The sequence below is a fragment of the Nannobrachium achirus genome (assembly GCF_963921795.1).
Source record: "Nannobrachium achirus genome assembly, chromosome: 3".
NCBI lineage: Eukaryota > Metazoa > Chordata > Actinopteri > Myctophiformes > Myctophidae > Nannobrachium > Nannobrachium achirus.
Window position 1 is genome coordinate 60,728,006 of NC_137812.1, and position 18,655 is coordinate 60,746,660.

General features: G+C 42.4%; 1 protein-coding gene across 1 annotated transcript in view; it reads right to left on the bottom strand.

Moving 5' to 3' along the window:
* b3gntl1 (UDP-GlcNAc:betaGal beta-1,3-N-acetylglucosaminyltransferase-like 1) overlaps nt 1-9,757 on the bottom strand; it is a 34,808-nt gene extending 25,051 nt beyond the window's left edge. The window contains exons 1-6 of the mRNA XM_080722037.1: nt 9,704-9,757; nt 8,154-8,270; nt 7,788-7,887; nt 4,491-4,555; nt 3,388-3,453; nt 650-745 (exon numbers count right to left, since the gene is read on the bottom strand). Of these exons, the coding sequence (XP_080578163.1) occupies nt 650-745; nt 3,388-3,453; nt 4,491-4,555; nt 7,788-7,887; nt 8,154-8,270; nt 9,704-9,733 (474 nt within the window). The 5' untranslated portion in view covers nt 9,734-9,757. The remainder of the gene's footprint in view (nt 1-649; nt 746-3,387; nt 3,454-4,490; nt 4,556-7,787; nt 7,888-8,153; nt 8,271-9,703) is intronic.
* Nucleotides 9,758-18,655: the final 8,898 nt, after the last annotated feature.

The window sequence follows — 18,655 nt, forward strand, 5'->3', positions numbered from 1 at the left end:
ACATTTAAGCTATTAACAAGAGCTGGAGACTAAATAATAACTCATTGGATTAATTGGAATCTTTTTTTCCACCCCATTTCCTGCAAAGTACAGGTTTTGGACGCGACAGTAACACTTTCAGCATGTTCCTACAGTGTGCCGAGTTCCTCTCAGCTTTCGTCCTGTCAGACTCAATAAAGCACTACTAAACCGTTGGGCAGCTAGAGTTGCCCATTCATTTATTTGGGGAAAGAAAAGGCTGCCAACGGTTTTCCACTATCAACCAACCCCGGCAGACTGCTGACATTACGGCCCGCTTCCCTTGCTGTGAGAGTGATACGGCAGTGAGGTCACGAGTGACTGTGCGTTCGCTACGGACCAGCCGCGCGTTTCCGTGGAAAAACTCTGGCTGCAGGTACGCATCCTGTCTCTGTCTGACCTGGACGCTGCCTGGCACACGACCCCGAGCGCACAATGCACGCACACACGACACGCATGCACGCACGTGCACGCACATACACACACACACACTCCTGGAAACAGGCATACTGTACCATCTAGTTGATATAGAAACACAAGTATGTGCATACAATACACACAAGTGTGCGCATGCAAGCACGCACGCACACACATACACACACACACACACCAAGCGGTGTAGGCTAGTTACCTGGGTAACAAGCTGGTCTTGAGTGGTTGAATTGATCCAGCGTGTGTAGCGCTCAGTAGATCCCTCTGGATCCCTCCGTACTCCACAGCCAATCAGCTGGCAGGACACACACACACACACACACACACACACACACACACACACACACACACACACACACACACACATTAAACTACTCATCATTTTGCCTGAGGGGGAACCTGGAATCCATTCAAGAACCACTCTACTTTGAAAAACACTGACTGACTTGATTTCTACAAATTTCACTCTTCTCAATTCTACAGTGTTTTGCTCTATTCTATGCATACGGATGGGAAGAGTTCAGAGAAAGGCAGTGTACAGTGGATAACAAGGATGCAACGAGTGAGGAGAGAGGCACTTCACATAAGACAGGAGACATGAGGGCCGCTCACACTAGGGCATTCACGAATAGTGATTTTTAGTATTCGAATTATTCGATCTCAAAGTATTCGAATAGTCGAATATTCGACAGGACTGGCCAAACTGTCAAATATTAAGTAAGCAAGAGGCGAACATTGTGAAAATACCCGATCTACATGCTCACAACCCCTTGCGTTGTGAGCATGTAGATCTGCTATTTTCACAATATTTATCTGTGGAACCGAGTCACATTAAATGTAATACCTACAATTCCAAGTGCTTGTCAGGGTGGGGGTCCCCAGTTCAAATAAGTTTATTTTGGGTGTCACGGCTTAAAAGGTTTTGAGAACCCCTGGTATAGAGCATTAACAAATTCATCCACCAGGGGCATTGACAACTCATTCTTATGACTTCCTATCTAGCCAAGCTTTATAAACTATATATATTTTTAAAGAGAGAAAAAAATATATATATATATTCGACTTCTGTGAACAACGTTGAATAATGACTTTGATATTCGAATATTCTAATATTTGGTGAATTCCCTAGCTCACACAACTAACTATAACTACAAAGATAACTGGAATTTATTTGGACACTTGAAAAAATATTTACCGTAGTATCATTTTAAACTCCAAGTCCAAAGTTATTTTCAGTCAGTTCTAACCAAAATGGCTATTACATACATAATCACTTAACTATCGTCACTGTCGGGCAGAAACCTTGTATCTCCAAGTTTCAAATGTGTACTTCTTTTGGTAAAGCAAAGCCCTGCTTCATCATACAAGACTGTCGTACAAAACTAGTGAAAACAGCAGATCTACAAGCACACAACGCCTCGCATCATTTAGTACATTTTATAGATGATAACGGTTTTGGACAAGGTTTCCACCCGACAACGACGATATGCTATAAATATAAGGTGCTGGGAGTGAAAATTATAATGTAGGGGTGCCACGGATTAAAAGAATATTCATGGGGTGACCTGAGACAAAAAGGTTTGGGAACCCCTGCTTTAGACTTGAACAGTCCCAAGCAGAGAGAGAAGGGGCAGGTTGTTTGTGCGGGGCAGCAAGCCGGCTGTCTCCAGCCTGTCTCCCTCGCCTCCCACACACACACAACCTTTCACCCTTGACCTGACCTGGCTGGTCTCAGCAGGCAGCCCCACCGGATACACTCTGCATGCCAAACACACCCGCCCTCGCCGCCGCACACACACACACGCCCTCACGTACACACACACACACACACACACACACACACACACACACACACACACACACACACACACACACACGCCATCACGTATACACACACCCACACGCCCAGCCCCTCACGCATACACACGCGCACGTGTAGTACAGTGTGTATACAGATTAAAGGATGTGAATTCATAGAATTTCCTTTCAGTTGAATGCTCACGTTTTCGGAACACACTACAAAGCACACACACACACACTGTAATGCATGCATGGGCAAGTGAACAAATACAAACATGATTTAGACTAGATTAGTAAGAACTAGGGGTGCAACAATACTGAACCGAACCGGTATACCGTGTCCAAACCGAACAGCCCCCAACTGAATGAACCGAATTTCTTTCTTTTTTCAGGTGTGGCCACATAAAAACATCATTTAACTCTTTCTGTGCACTTCTTGGGAGAAAATCTTCCTCCTAATCATGATACCTCATTATCTTGTTTTAGGGGGGAAACAAATGATGGCACCTCATCTTTAAAATAAACTGAATATTTTGGAAATACTTTCTTTTTTTTTACTGTACCAAAACCGAACGGAAACCTTGAGTCAAAAACAGAGATACGAACCAAACCGTGGGCTGACTGAACCGTTGCACTCCCAGTAAGAACCGGGAGATGAAGAATACCACAGTGGTTGGTTCCGATGGATGGCGGAGGTGGGGCAGTGCACAGATTAACAGAGGAGAGAGGGAGACCTGAAGAGATATTTGTTTCTAGTCGCTTTAATCGCTACACTTTGGTCACACTGGTCAGCTTTGGAAAAAGATCATGTCCCGTCGGAATCAAGGCCAAACACCCGGAAAAAGTGAGTCCCAAAACCAAACACCCAAAACATTTCCGTGTCTCCGAACAAGATCAACGCTGATTGGCTGTCAGGACGCAATGGGTGGGGTGGGGTGGGGGGAAGCGAAGGTCGCTTCAGTTGGATTTTTCCAGATGGGGGCGAAAATACAGAGGCGACCGTCCATGTTGCCCCCGTTTGCGCCATGCCTGGCCCGTTTGGCCGTGCCTGGCCGCACGTCGTCTCGTCTTTGCATTCACTTTGTATGTCATCGCGCCGCTCGAACTATCCAGGTTTGAAGGCACCATTACACTTACACAATCTGGATGGAGGAGAGAAGACTGGTACTGCAGACCAACCCTCTGTGGCAACATCACATCATCCTGAAACACACACAGAAACTTGCACTTACACTCCATAGTAGAGCTGGTGCCATATGCCTTCAAAGTACAGTAGTATTCCATTATTTCAAACTTAATGATAAAAAAGGAGCTCACAACGACAGCGCGTCCCAAGCAACGTGTTGTGAGCTTGTAGATTGTATGTGTGTGTGCATGGTGAGGGGCTGCTGCTGTAGAAATAATCTGACTAGCTAATAGGCTTAGCTAATAGTTTTGTCAGTTTTTGGATGGTGAGCTAGTTCTAGGTCTACTGCTATCATATGATATGATATGATATGATATAGTACTTTATTGTCAGTTCACACTGACATTTGTCTTACGACACAGCAGCCATGTATTCAAAACATATATACAAACAATTGTAACACATCAAGGCATACATGACATGCTGAGTCGCGGCGCAGCCCCTGTACCAGCGCACCAACAAGAATATGCATTCTTGTGCTGCATGAGTGTACTGTACACACATCTACTGTACTGTGACATGTTTCAACAAAGACATTGATACATGCACACATTGTATATGGGTATGGATAATGTGCATATGCCCACACAAGCACTCTCACATGCACATTCACCCACAACATACTACTACATACAACCATGTACAAACATTGAAAAACCATATGCAACCATACATTCTGAGTCCCAAAGCTTGTTAGTCAAACACTCTGACAGACCTGTCAAATAGTCATTAGGCTGCTGAGGTCACCTGGTGTGTGTGTGACTGTGTGTGTGTGTGTGTGTGTGTGTGTGTGTGTGTGTGTGTGTGTGTGTGTGTGTGTGTGTGTGTGTGTGTGCGTGTGTGTGTGCGCGAGCGCCTGTGTTGGGCAGAACGCTATGCTCTAGTTATTTTTGACACATTCGCTGTATGTTTTATGAAAGACACCTGGTCAGAGAAGTGAAGCATGTCCTCCCCCCCCCCCCCCCCCCCCCCCCACACACACACGCGCGCGCACACGCACGCACGCATACACACACACACTCACACACACATAGTGTCACACACACATGCTTACCGCGTCCTGAAAGCAAAGGTATCGTCCACAACTCTGACTTATGGCCATGTTTTTAGCATAGCCCACTGAAAGACAGAACAGAACACAACAGAACGGATCAGTGTGTGTGTGTGTGTGTGTGTGTGTGTGTGTGTGTGTGTGTGTGTGTGTGTGTGTGTGTGTGTGTGTGTGTGTGTGTACATATGACACAACTGTGTCTTAGTGTTGTGCTTAGGGTAATGCATTATAAATGTGGGCTTCATAGAAAGTGTTACCAACATTGTTTTAAAAAACGTTCTAGCTTAAGTGGATGACAGAGTTCACACCAGAACGACCATAACTATGACGACGGTTATCGTTATAGTGCTTGGTTATGAACTTCCCTTAAGGCCAGTCCAAACCAGAGCCTTAGATAGAGAGTTATGACACTTATGTCGACTCCCATAGTTTATGACACTTACGTCGACTCCCATAGTAAGCGTGGAAAGCCTATTTACTCTATGGTGGGAAGCTTACGCATGCACACGCATGGAGCCTGTTCTCATTCCTCGCTGGTAAGTAGACTAAATCACGTCTTTTTCACCCTTTTAATAATGTTATCTACCTTGGAGAGGCCCGTGAATGCGTTAACATGGTGAAAAAGATGTGATTTAGTCTACTTACCAGCGAGTGAAAATACCTCGGCTAGAATGGGGGCGAACGGGGCAGGAGAGGAGCAGAGGCTCGCTAGGAATGAGAACGGCTCCATGAGACGGCACTTCCGGTCTGCGGCGAGTTCAAAGCGTGACGCCACTCTCCCTAGAACACACTGGTCCAAACCAATGCAACTAGTCGCAACTCCTTGCAACAAAACCGTTGCATGCAACTACTTGCAACCATTATCCCCAATGGCTGTTGCAAGGAGTTGCATTGGTGTGACATGGCCTTAAAACTGTTTTGTTGCAAGGAGTTGCGACTATTTGCAAGGGGTGGCATTGGTGTGGTCTATGGCTGGTTGCAATAACCTCAATATCGCCATACCGCAGTTGTGTAATGCATACCGCGGTGTCGAGTTCATAACCGCGCTTATACCACAATGTATTTATTTGATTTATTTTGGTAATTTATTTAAAAAATAATCTTTCAAAACAACTTTTTGGGGGAGAAACGATACCACCATAGTATTATTATTACCGCGATAACTACAATTTCTACTCTAGATATATCAGATTATATGCTACACAAGTCAACACACCAATAAGACAGAACAACAGCATGGGCACATGGTCTCCACTTCTACTATGAACAGGTACCTGTACTATAGTCTGGTTGCCCTGCAGGGGCAACCACACTAAATATATATTTTCAGAGTGAAAACATGTGATAGCCTAGCAAATGAGAAGTTATTGTCATATTCTCATATCAAAAGATTGAACAGCTTGCAATAAGACATTTATAACAATTATTATCATTATCAAATGCTCATGACAAATTAGCCTGTGGGGGTATCTTGAGACACAGCCATCTCTGTTTCTCTGAGTATATAGAAAGAGCTAATGGTTAACCCATTCAGAACGGGTACACTATATTGTGTATCATTATTTTATGCTTTAACTATTGAAAAATAGCAGATATACAAGCTTACAGCGCGTCTCTCGGTGCCGCGCTGCAAGCTTGTAGATCTGCTATTTTTGAAAATTTTTGAAAATTTGAATTTTGACCTGATTCTATAAGTGTCTTTTGAATCCTTCTAAGGTTTTTTGAAAAACCTATGTTTCTATGTCAGCAATCTGGCTAGCCATCGTCAAAAAGGTCCTTTTCACTTAACTGGAGCTCAGTTAGTCTGTTCTTGAGAGACTGCTATGTCAGTGGTTCTCAAACCTTTTCATTTGAAAGACCCCCAAACTGATATTTATTTGGCCACGGACCCCCATCTCAAAATATCTATTTCCAGGGACCACCCAGAAGCAAAATTTTAGTTACAAACGTTTGCTTAAAAAAGGAATATGTTCAAAGATTTTCACTCATTTTCACGACTTATTTTCACGACTCAAAAATAGCAGATCTACAAGCTTGCATATCTGCTATTTTTCAATAGTTAAAGCATTCAATAATCCTAGGCCTAAATTAAACTACTACTGAGCAAGGTTAGGGGTATTGCTTATGGACACCTGGACACTGCCGGGGGCCAGGAATCGAACCTGGGACCTTCTGCTTCCCAGATGGGATCTCGACACATTCAGTTATGGCCGCCCGTATGCTGAAGATGCTGATGCATACTTCCACAATCAATAGCTGTACTGTTAAGTGTCAACAAACCTGCAAATAAAGTATTCAATCAATCAAAACTCTATCATTCGCGTATTGGGTGATTGTATTGCTCGCGTTTAGCAGGATGGGAGCATGCTACTAGATCACACAGTCTTGCATAGCCAGACAACTATTCCCACTATCTCTGAATGCTATATAGAGTTTGGAACTATACCTCCCGAAATAAAATAAAATTCAAGGTATCTGTTGTTTGTCTTTTCCGTTCATGAAAATATATTTTTAAACATGTTTACATTTTATTTTTTAATTTAAATTTCTACTAAGCAGATGATTTGATTAGATTCATATTAGGATACATTTGCGCGACCAGTGGAGGCTTCACATCCACGTAGCTTGTTCATGATCAGAGCTTCCGTGCTCCAGACTGTTAGCCTAGTTCCAGACCCTGAATCGCTAGCCACACCCCTTAAAATTTTTGTTTTGGCGATTCAGGGGTCTAGAAGTGCTCTCATTGAAGAGTCCTTCCTCGGTTGAAAATCCGATCGGCGAATCAGCGTCGTGAATCAGCGTCTTGTGATCAGCGTGGGTGGGGGTTTCCCAGAACTCATGTGCGTTTCCAAGTAAACCAGCGCCGCCGCCGTACCGTACCGCGCATCGCGGTAAAATGCGGTAAACTGCGGTAAAATGCGATCGTATCGATCTCGCTATGAAACACCAGTAGCAGGCATGTTATGTTGTGTTTGATTACTAGTTCGTAGTGCTCCTATTCTGCCTGTTTCTTTGGTTAGCAAGTAGCACTAGCAAGCAACAGGCTAGCCACTAGCCAGCCATGCACACATAACAACACTACTCATGTGTTGTCAGACGGTGAACCAATCGCTGAAGACTGCCTCTTTTTTGGCAACGCCCATCCCTGCAATCGCCTTCGGTGGAAGTGAGTTCAGACTGAATAATGGAGTGAAACGAAATGTCAATTCAGGCTGAGTGTCAGGCTACCAGACTGTATGACTGGAAGCATTTGAAAATTGTGGGAGGCAACAGTCTGGCCACGCGAGGCGACTAACTGACCTCCTCGTGGTTGAGCAGAGGTATGGCCTGAGATCACCATGGAGATGCTTCTCTTCTCCAGCTTCTCCCGCCAGGCCTCCAACACATGCCTAGAGTCATCCTGAGTCACACGTGCACGTGCGCGCACACACACACACACACACACACACACACACACACACACACACAGACACACAGAGACACACACACACACACACACACACACACACACACACACACACACACACACACACACACAGATAGATGGATGCACATACATTAACAAAGAAACTGCAAATATCTTTTTTATGCTCAGAACTGATAGTCACATATTCAAAACACAAATAAATTACACACACACACACACACACACACACACAGACTTACAGTGCTGGCATCGTCATAGACAGACAGTTCCATGGAACCAGTGAAGTCTTGCTGTACGATGGCCTGCAGACAGTCAGTCAGCCAGCAGGATGCGTTGTGCACTGGCATGATGATGGACTGTTGACAGAGCACATGATAACATATCAATGCAAAGACAACCAGCCATAAGGACACCAACTATATTGTGTGTGTGTCTGTTTATGTACATTTACTTGAGTACTGTACTTAAAGGAGTAGTTCACCCCCAAAATGACTTTTTTTCTATTGATTACTCATGCCATGGAGAGTAGAGTTCAATAATATTTTTTGGTTTTTGTCACATTCCTAAGACAAAAATTTGATTTGAGTAAATTTACCCCCATTGATTCCGGAATGAATGGGGGTAAATTTATTGTTATCATATTTTTGTCTTAGGAATGTGACAAAAACCAAAAAATATTATTGAACTCTACTCTCCATGGCATGAGTAATCAATAGAAAAAAAAGTCATTTTGGGGGTGAACTACTCCTTTAAGTACATTGTTTGAGTATCTGTCATTTACTTGGGTATTTATCTATTTATACTTATTGGTTGCTAACAGGTAGTGGTGCTTTGGGGTTTTCTTTTCAGGGCGGACGGTCATTTATTGAAGTCACGTGCATGCGCGCCTTTAGATGTGTGCGTGCGCCTACATGTGCGCATGGAACAAATAGAAAATACTGCGATGCAGACATTATGGCTGCAGTAGAGAAACTAAAAGTTTGCTTTGAACTAATCTCATCTATCACACTAATGGAGCCAGGTATCCTGATGCACAATGCACATACAGTCACCGCTGGAAACCTACAGTAGGTGTTAAAGTAGCCTATCCATATGATAGGGTAGCCTTTGGACTTGAATCTAGGGGGGATGCGCATGGCCCACCACTTACTGTCTGCCTGGTAAACCTGTTATGCAAATAGCCATTTGATTACCATGGCCGTCACTCGTATAGCCTATAACTCCATGGTTCTAGCACAATTTATTACTCTCACTCCACTACATTTCATCCTTCCTAGAACTGTAGTGGTGATTGATTTTTTCTTTCTTTCTTTCTTCTCCTTTTATTTTACTTTCTTGAAAATCTTTTTAGGGTAAAATGTCTACGTTAATATACACTGACAATATAAAGAAAATGCTCTTTGTAATTTGTTCTTTTGAATACTTACACATTATAAAAGCTTATTTAGAGTATTTAAAAATGAAAGTACTCTAGTAGCCCTAGAATGTCTATGATCTTACATACATTACAGTATTTGGAATATAAATGAAATGTAATATGTAAGATCAGAGACATTCTAGGGCTATACTCCAGTAGACCAGCACTTAAATTCAAGTACACGTTTGACTGAACAGCTTTCACAAGTTATCGAGAAATGTTTGACCAGAAGTATATATTCTGAGTCTGACTGATACTGGGAATGAGTCATTTATCTAACCACTTAAGACCACAGTTACTTCGCAATATGATATTTATCAGTGGGTGGGTGAAACATATTTTCGATCTTGATTAAAAACATCCGTCACGTACCACGTCAACCATAGCCCTCCCCTCTCGCATCCCTGCACATTGCTCCGTGCACAGGCGTTTGGCTGGATTAACATCTGTCTTGTCCTGCTCCATCCCAACGCTCAGATCAATCTACTTTGTATCAGTCGCTAAAGCATCTCATCATGCCGTCGATATTTGATGGGTGAAATTCACTAGCTAAACTGCATGGTAGAACGTCAAAACAAGGACCGTGATTTTCATAACCATTTACGCCATGATGTGCGGAGCGTAGAACGTTGAAGACGAATATTGTTATGTTTTTATAACTGAACTATTTCAGGAAAACGGGACTTTTAACGCTTGTGCCTTGTGGAAGACAACATGCTGCACTAGTCTGCACTCTGCACTACTTCCGCAAACAGAAAACATTAGTCGCTGATTGGCTTGCGAAAAACACGGACAAGGTCTCGATTTGTTGTAGCATGCTGTCAATCACTGATATTCTGTCCCGCCCACTAACTGTGCATAAAAGTGCTTTACGAACCACAAAACACATAATAATATATAAATATAAATACTACTACTACTACTACTACTACTAATAAGGGTAATAATAATTATAATAATATTCTTATCTATATTCTTTATGATTTTTATATGTTATTTTCTTGATAGTATATAGAGCATCGCAGCGGAAGTGGATTCCTGGGGTCACTTAATATTCCCCATTCATTTTCGCCATAGACTTTTACAAAAATATTTATAACACTTATGTTAAGCCTCGAACCAAGCCATCCAGGATGGAGGTGAATCATGACCATATAACCTTTTTTTCTATGAAAAGAACATTTTGAAAATCGCTAAACAAAGGGTAGTTATTAAATGTAGTATATAAAATAATGTAATATTAAAATATGTCTTCACATAGGATCAAAGGTTATATGATCATGATTCACCTCCATCCTGGATGGCTTGGTTCGAGGCTTAACATAATTGTTATAAATATATTTGTAAAAGTCTATGGCGAAAATGAATGGGGAATATTAAGTGACCCCAGGAATCCACTTCCGCTGCGATGCTCTATATAGCCTACATAACACATCCTACATAGACCCCCTCCCACCCGCAACACAGTCATACACGAAAATAATGGGGGGAAAAAACAACAAAATTAAAAACAAAAGAATATGTATAAGTCTTGCAGTAGCCAAAAAATACAAGCTGCTTATTGTAAAGAAAAAGAAAAAAAGGTGTAGTAGGGATTGGAAAGACAAAAGTGGGCATAGTGCATAATGGTTTATAATGTTCAAGGATGCCTCTCACTCCAACAATAGACTGTTCAGTGTTCCACCCCTCCTGTTCATAGAGGTGAAAGGACTACAGATGTCTCAAGCCTCAAGATCCAGGAACAGCTTTTTTCCTTCAGTTATTATTTTGTTGTTAACGCTTATGCATTCCGCTCCTTTTGAATTGGATTGGTGCCATCAAGTACATTTTGTTTTACACTTGTGTTCATTGAGCAATGAAACAATAAAACCATCCATCCTAATGCACATACAGCAAACATTGCATCATAATTTCCTTGACTCAGAAGAGTCCTTGGTACTGAGCAAAAGGAAACACAGGTAGAGTAGAGCAGATGGTACATATAAGACACACAAACGCACGCATGCACGCACGGACGCACACAATTTACAATTTACAATATAGCAGACACTCTTTATCCAATGCAATTTACAATAAGCAAGGACAGCACAAGGTAATACATCAAATGCATATAGTAAACTAGGTAAAAGAAGAACCTTCAATAAAATGAAAAAATCAATAATTTGTACATCGAAGCTACACTATAGCTTTGATGTACGATACGATGCCAAGTCAAAAATGCCCTGACGTTGGTCTATATAAAAATCTTAATTACATTTTTATACTGTATGCAAGTATGGCAACTGTTACGGTAAGTGCTATGGGCCAAGGTGGAGTCTGAAGAGGTGAGTCAGACAGACACACACACACACACACACTCATGAGACACACACACGCATGCGCATGCACGCGCCACACACTTGTTCCACTTCATGGTGAAGTCCTGTGAATAACAACTTTAATGACACTAGAAAAATGAACATGTCATTTCCATCTTTGTGCACCTTTGACCTTCACTTGCTGCCACTGTCCGTAATGCCATGCACATAGGCCATGCTGCATGGTGGAGCCCTCCCTGGCCCCGCTGTGTTGTTGACTGTGTTCATCGTGTTAATGTTGGCAGCTCTGTCAGGAGAGCTTCTCTCTGTGAGGAGTGAAAACAGGATGGGCTGAAATATTGTGTTTCACCATGCTGTTTTCTCTCAGATATGGAGCTAATGGGTTGTTAAATGTAAGGGTTTTTCTCTCTGGAACATGCGTGCACGCACGCACACACACAAACTTAAATACTTCACCATATATTTAAGACAATTAAAAGATCAGATTTGAAAAGGGGGTTTTCACTGGGGTTGTCAATTTCTGCCAATCAGGAGAGAGTAAACATTTATCTGTGTCAATGTGATAGTGTTTACAGTTCCAATTTTGTCTGCTCATTTCTTTCCACTTACAATTTCACTTGTTTATCCTGAGTCCATGAGTTCTCTCTCCTGAACTGGATGACATTTGTATCCTGAACTTAAAATGCATTATCTGTTTACTTAAAATCAATCAACAGACACTATATGTTAATTAGAATTTAGAGCTATATAACACGTATTTAAAAATACGCTTCCTTCTCAAATTTAAGCAAATCAGTTTTAGACAATGTTTGTCTAAATGTTTTACACACGCACGCACGCACGCACGCACGCACACACACACACACACACACACACACACACACACACACACACACACACACACACACACACACACACACACACACACACACACACACACACACACACACACACAGCTCTTTTCATTCATGGTCAAATTTGGAGTGATAGTTGAACCTGTGTTCTTGGAGAGGATGTAGTTTAGACATCACTGTAAATTAATATTGAACCTGCAGCTGCTGTGTGTGTGTGTGTGTGTGTGTGTGTGTGTGTGTGTGTGTGTGTGTGTGTGTGTGTGTGTGTGTGTGTGTGTGTGTGTGTGTGTGTGTTTGTGTGCGTGCGTGCGTGCGTGCGTGCGTGCGTGCGTGCGTGCGTGCGTGCGTGCGTGTGTGTGTGTGTGTGTGCGCAACGTTTAATTGTTACCATATTGATGCAGTATCTTGATCTGGCTAATTAGCTTTATTCATCACCCTCAATACTTCTTTATATTGGCCAACTGCCTCATTACAAGAGGAACTGAGGGGTGGAGGGGGCAATCAGAGAGAGAGACACTTGAGGTCAGACTCATATGAAGTCCAGAGACCATTCTTGTGCCTGTCGCTGTGTGCAAATTGTATTTAGAATTAAGGGTAGATTGGCTTCCTGTGTTAAATAACTCACTGATTAACTTAAGTGTTTGGTTGAATGGGCTGATACATCAGCACGTACACACACACGCACGCACGCACGCACGCACGCACGCACGCACGCACGCACGCACACGCACGCACACAGACACACCTGCTACGCAGCTATAGATGGTCAGCCAAAAATACAGGAGAAGGAAGGCCACATACTGCATCTGGACAAACTCTCACTGTGTGTGTGTGTGTGTGTGTGTGTGTGTGTGTGTGTGTGTGTGTGTGTGTGTGTGTGTGTGTGTGTGTGTGTGTGTGTGTGTGTGTGTGTGTGTGTGTGTTCTTAGATACACTGTGCAAGTGTATGGAGGACTTTCATTTACCCTAGTTGGAGAGAACTGGACTGATCGGAGGTCGCCAGTGTGAGGGAGACCAGGCATTCATTTCTACATACAGTAATGGAGATTGATGATAGCAGAGGGTACAGCAGCGCAGCTATGAATAACTGAAACGTATAATAGGAAAATGATGTTGAAATCATACAGAGGTTCAGGTCGAGGTTGCATGTCCCTGCAGCTTTGTTCTGAGTGAGAGTCAGTTCTCACTGTGCGTAAAAGGTTTAGTCTGGTCCCAGGCCAGCTCCCCAACGGCCGTATACTCTTGCAAGTTGCAACAGACGTTGTTTTCTTCCAACTCAGCCATTCTCACAACGCACCAGGCAGTCACACAACATGCAGCGCTTCTTTAACAAATCACACGCAGTGTGTGAAGTAAGCGGTGCCTTTTATGAGCCATAATGAGATTTCATTATGTCCCGTGCAGCTTGGCCAATCCCTAGCTTTGTGGGACAGACATACGGACATACATACACAGATTACACACAAATACACACAAAGCCAGATATAGGAGCAGTTAGCAGCACTCAAAAACCTACAATCTTTCTCAGAGTCTATGTGATGACTATAGGATGACTATTTGATGTATGTCTGTAAACCATACAACATACAGTAGCTGCTGTCTGTAAACCATACAACATGGCAGTCTGTCTCTAAACCATACAACAGTGGTTCTCAAACTTTGAAATTTGAAGGTCTCCCCTTAACTTTGACAGTGTAACAAATGGAACCAAATGGACCCTTTGTACACTGTCAAAGTTACATACTTGTAGGGGCAATTTAGACCCCCATAAAGGAACCTAAATTATGATCAACCATGGCAAAATATAATCCCGTTGATGGAGAGCAGGTGCAATGACAACAGTAGCCTAATTAAATGTTTAGACAAGTGTCAAGTCTTCTCTTGTGAGATCTTTGACACATAGGTTGGTTATCTTATCTAAAATCAGCAGTTGCTTAAAAAACACAGCACCGAAAGTCCTCTCTCTCTCTGTGATCCAAGACACTACCTTTCCACTACTCTTTTGCGACTGGGCAGCATACAGTATCACGCCAGTCCTCTCTTTTAAATGAACTCCAGATGAAACATTGTGTACTGTATTGCAATTAAACTGTGCACATAAGACACGTTGTGCTTGTCTTTTGCGGAGGTCCCGGCGGCTGTTTAGACGTACGAACACTGGGTTTGTTTGAACAAGAATACCAGACATTAAAGGGAAGGCAAGTGTGTGAGTGTGTCTATCCTACAGTATGTGCAGGATTATAAGTGGGGGAGGGCAGGAGGAGTCTGGATGCATGAATCCATTGTAAATATCACCTTTCCCCTCAATGTTTGGGCATTAGATTTCCGTGTGGGAAAATTGTATGTTATTGACTCCCTCACTCGAGATGTAATCAGAATGCGGAGAACTCTTCATTTGTCATTTTGATTTCTCTTGCATGAAAAAAACATCATAGACAAAGCACACACTGTCAGAGAGCATTACAGTGAATCTAGTATTACACTGTCAGTGATTTTGATAAACAGTGTTGTTTAAAAAATGGAAAGGAAATCCCTAACCATGCATCAGTGTGTATGTGCACTGGCGCCTCAATGCAATGTTTTATTTGATAAATATTAGTAGACTGGCCCATTATATGTGGCCATGGGACCTACAAATCCCTGTGTGTGTGTGTGTGTGTGTGTGTGTGTGTGTGTGTGTGTGTGTGTGTGTGAGTGTTTGTTTGTGTGTGTGTGTGTGTGTGTGTGTGTGTGTGTGTGTGTGTGTGTGTGTGTGTGTGCGTGCGCGCGTGTGCGTGTGTGTGTGTGTGCGCGCTTGTTTGAGGAGGGAGGAGAAAGAGTGGGAGGATGAGTCAGAACCAGGGTGCAAGATAAAGATGTTTATAAGTGTGTTGATCAGCGTTCTTTGTGAGAGAATCTCTTACTGCTTGTCTATTTCTCATATCCTCATTGGAGCTCTGGGTTTTCGACCACAAGATGCTACCATTTCACTTTTTGATGAGCTCACAGGAGGCTGCCCACCAGTTAAATGTTTATTTCAGCGAAATTCTACAAGCCACCAATCATGGCTTCTTCTTTAAACAGCTCATGTTCTCTCCACCACATTCCCATACAACATGCACTGTTCAAGTGGCTATGAATACCACCTACAGTAGTACTACTTGCTGTCTTGTTGTACCCTGTTTATATGCTGTAAGTGTGTATAGGCCTACAATCAAATGTTTTCTATGTGGTGTGTTTATTCTACCACCTAGTGGTGAGAGGGTGCATCAAAACATCCATCCTCCCCTGGCAAGTTGATTATTTGATACATTAATAGTTCCTTTCTTGGTTTGTGTCAGTCAGAGATGTATTTTCTAAAGCCATTGTTTCAGTTTGACTGATGGGGAAGAAGTAGGAAATGTAGACAGGAGGAGCTGACTACATAAAGTAGGTTATACTTAACGTGTATTGCTGCATGTACTGTACAGTATGTTACATAATACACAGTGGAGATACAGTGCCCTGTGACCTCACTGATGTAATGTTCTATTCTATGGTTTAATCATGTTGTAAGGCAACATCCCAAGGACACAGCAGGGCAGTGTGGCTGATATAAAATATATATACTACCATTAGGGCTGTCATTTTACATGACTTAATTGTCACTCAAATAATTGCGATTAACAATTTAATTGTCTTTTTGATGCTGACAATTACATTTCTGTTTGGCTTGTAGAAATGACTGACATATTTAGTTAGTTTAGTAGTGGAAATAGCCGATCTTCACCCAGCAAGCATGGTCAGGACCTGGACCAATCAGTGACGTCTCGATTGGGGCCAGATCACAGCCCATATGGGGATGATCTTGACGTCATTACAAGGACGTCATATGGACTTTTTTGTTTGACAGGATTTATGTTGGTTGAAATCAGGTGATATTCTAGTCCATAACTTGTTAGATATGTCCCAGAATATAACCGTATTATGCTCATATTTAAACATTAAACATTACAAACAATAACAATAATCCTGTCAAACTAAAAAGTCCATATGACGTCCTTGTAATGACGTCAAGATCATCCCCATATGGGCTGTGATCTGGCCCCAATCGAGACATCACTGATTGGTCCAGGTCCTGGTGTGCTTGCTGGGCAAGCTCACAACGCGTCGCATCGCTACACGTGAGCTTGTAGATCTGCTATTTCCACTATTTCAATTTTTTTTTTGAAAATGTATTAACATTTTTCAATATGTAAACGAATAGGACGATTATGATAAAATAATTGCGATTATGTCAAATAATTGCGATTATGTCAAATTTAGTTTGAATAAGTGGGTGTGGTAATGGGAAAAGTTCCAGGCGACAATACCTGTAAAGGTAGTGTAAGGCAAAAGTTGCTCCTGAGTTAGAAAAAACACCAAATCGGAACGATTACCTTTCAGCAGCACAATCAGATACAAACGCCATACCTGTAATGCAAACACCATTCATTTATTGATGTAGTATAATGTAATACCGTATAAGTAATCATTCTATTAGATATGTACCAAGCCTGTGTATATGTCTATAGGCAGGCATTTCACATTCATAGTCCGAATTCAGTGCAGTGATGACCAAACATCTTGCCTTGTCATGGTTCCTCTGATTCCTATAGCACAGGACAGCACACAGAGCAGAGGAAAGGAGAGAGACATCTTTCATAGATGGATAAATGCAGCTGAAGGTTACAGTGGTGTAAAGCAGTGGTTCTCAACCTTTTCAGGCCGCGACCCCCAAAATAATCATATTTTAACTGGGGACATATAACATGGTTCGATTGTGAAAATTGCTGATCTACATGCTCACAAAACCTTGCGTTGCATTGTGAGCATGTAGATCTGCTATTTTCACAATTTCTGCCTCTAATATTTGACAATTTGGCCAATGTTTAATTTCTCATTTTAGAGGTATTAAAAATCCTTGTCACTTTAGAAATGTGCATATACCCTCTGTACACTTGAACTGTATGTTGGTTTGTTTACTGTTGAGTGAGATAACAATGTTGCACATTAAGTTAATCATCTGGGGACCCCCCAAAAAACATTTGGGGAACCCACCTGGGGGTCCCGACCTACAGGTTGAGAACCACTGGTATAAAGTAATTAAGCACATTTACTCAAGTATGGTACTTAAAGGACCACCTCACCTCTGGGACAACCAGATATAGTGCGACGATTCGTAAGGATCAAAGCGAGTTCAGGGGGCGGTCCCAAGGGAGCGCACGCGCGGAGGGGGGTGGGTCACTAGGTCCTGCCCCCCCCTTACCCATAGTTCTTAGGGAAGTCAGATGGTGGGACTCAGTCTTGTTGCATAGCACTGCTGCTTGCTACCATGCGGCAGTACACACACAAGTGCCACACTTGTTGCTTGCAGGTAGCTGTGCTGCTGCCCACCGCTTGGAGAGGGTGCCTAACTTGGCTGAGTATTTCTGTCTGTTTCTGCTATTTTTCTATCGCTCAATTCATGTATGTTCAATGACCATACATGAAGCTAGTTAACATTTGTTTGTTAGGTTTCTTTAGAACTTGATTATATTGTGTTTTTCTCTAGATAGATATCCATTTACATTGTTATATTGCTGTTAATGTACTGACCTATTATCTTGTTTATTATTGTGATGTTGTATCTGCTTATTGTAAGTCGCTTTGGATTAAAAGCGTCTGCTAAATGCCTAAACTGTAAACTGTAAACTGTAAACTTAGCTGCCAAACTAAGAAGCTGTGTTCTTGGCCAGGTTGTATGGGAAGTTTGAGATTGTTATTCTGGTAATCGCTGAATTCTAAACTGCTGTTTCAAGGTTCAGATTTCTTGCTATCGTTGCTGGTGCCTAGCTGATTTCTGTACTTTCAGTTTGTTGCTAAAGCTATTTCAAAGGTGTTACAGGCTTGCGAAAGTTGCTAAAGGTAAACTCAGTATCATAGAAGTTGGCTGTGGCTACGGGCTAAATGCTAACTTATTTCGTGCCCTGGTGGGCCTTTACTGGGCTACCATGAGTTAAAGTAATCTCAGTCGTTGGGTTTGTCGATAACCATGTCAGTACTTTGCAACGGCGCGGGCCGTATCGGCTAGCGCGGAACAACAGGTTTAATGTATAGTCAGCTAGGAGCTAGCTGGTGGCTATTGCTAGCCGGCTATTTCGGTAAGGATGCTG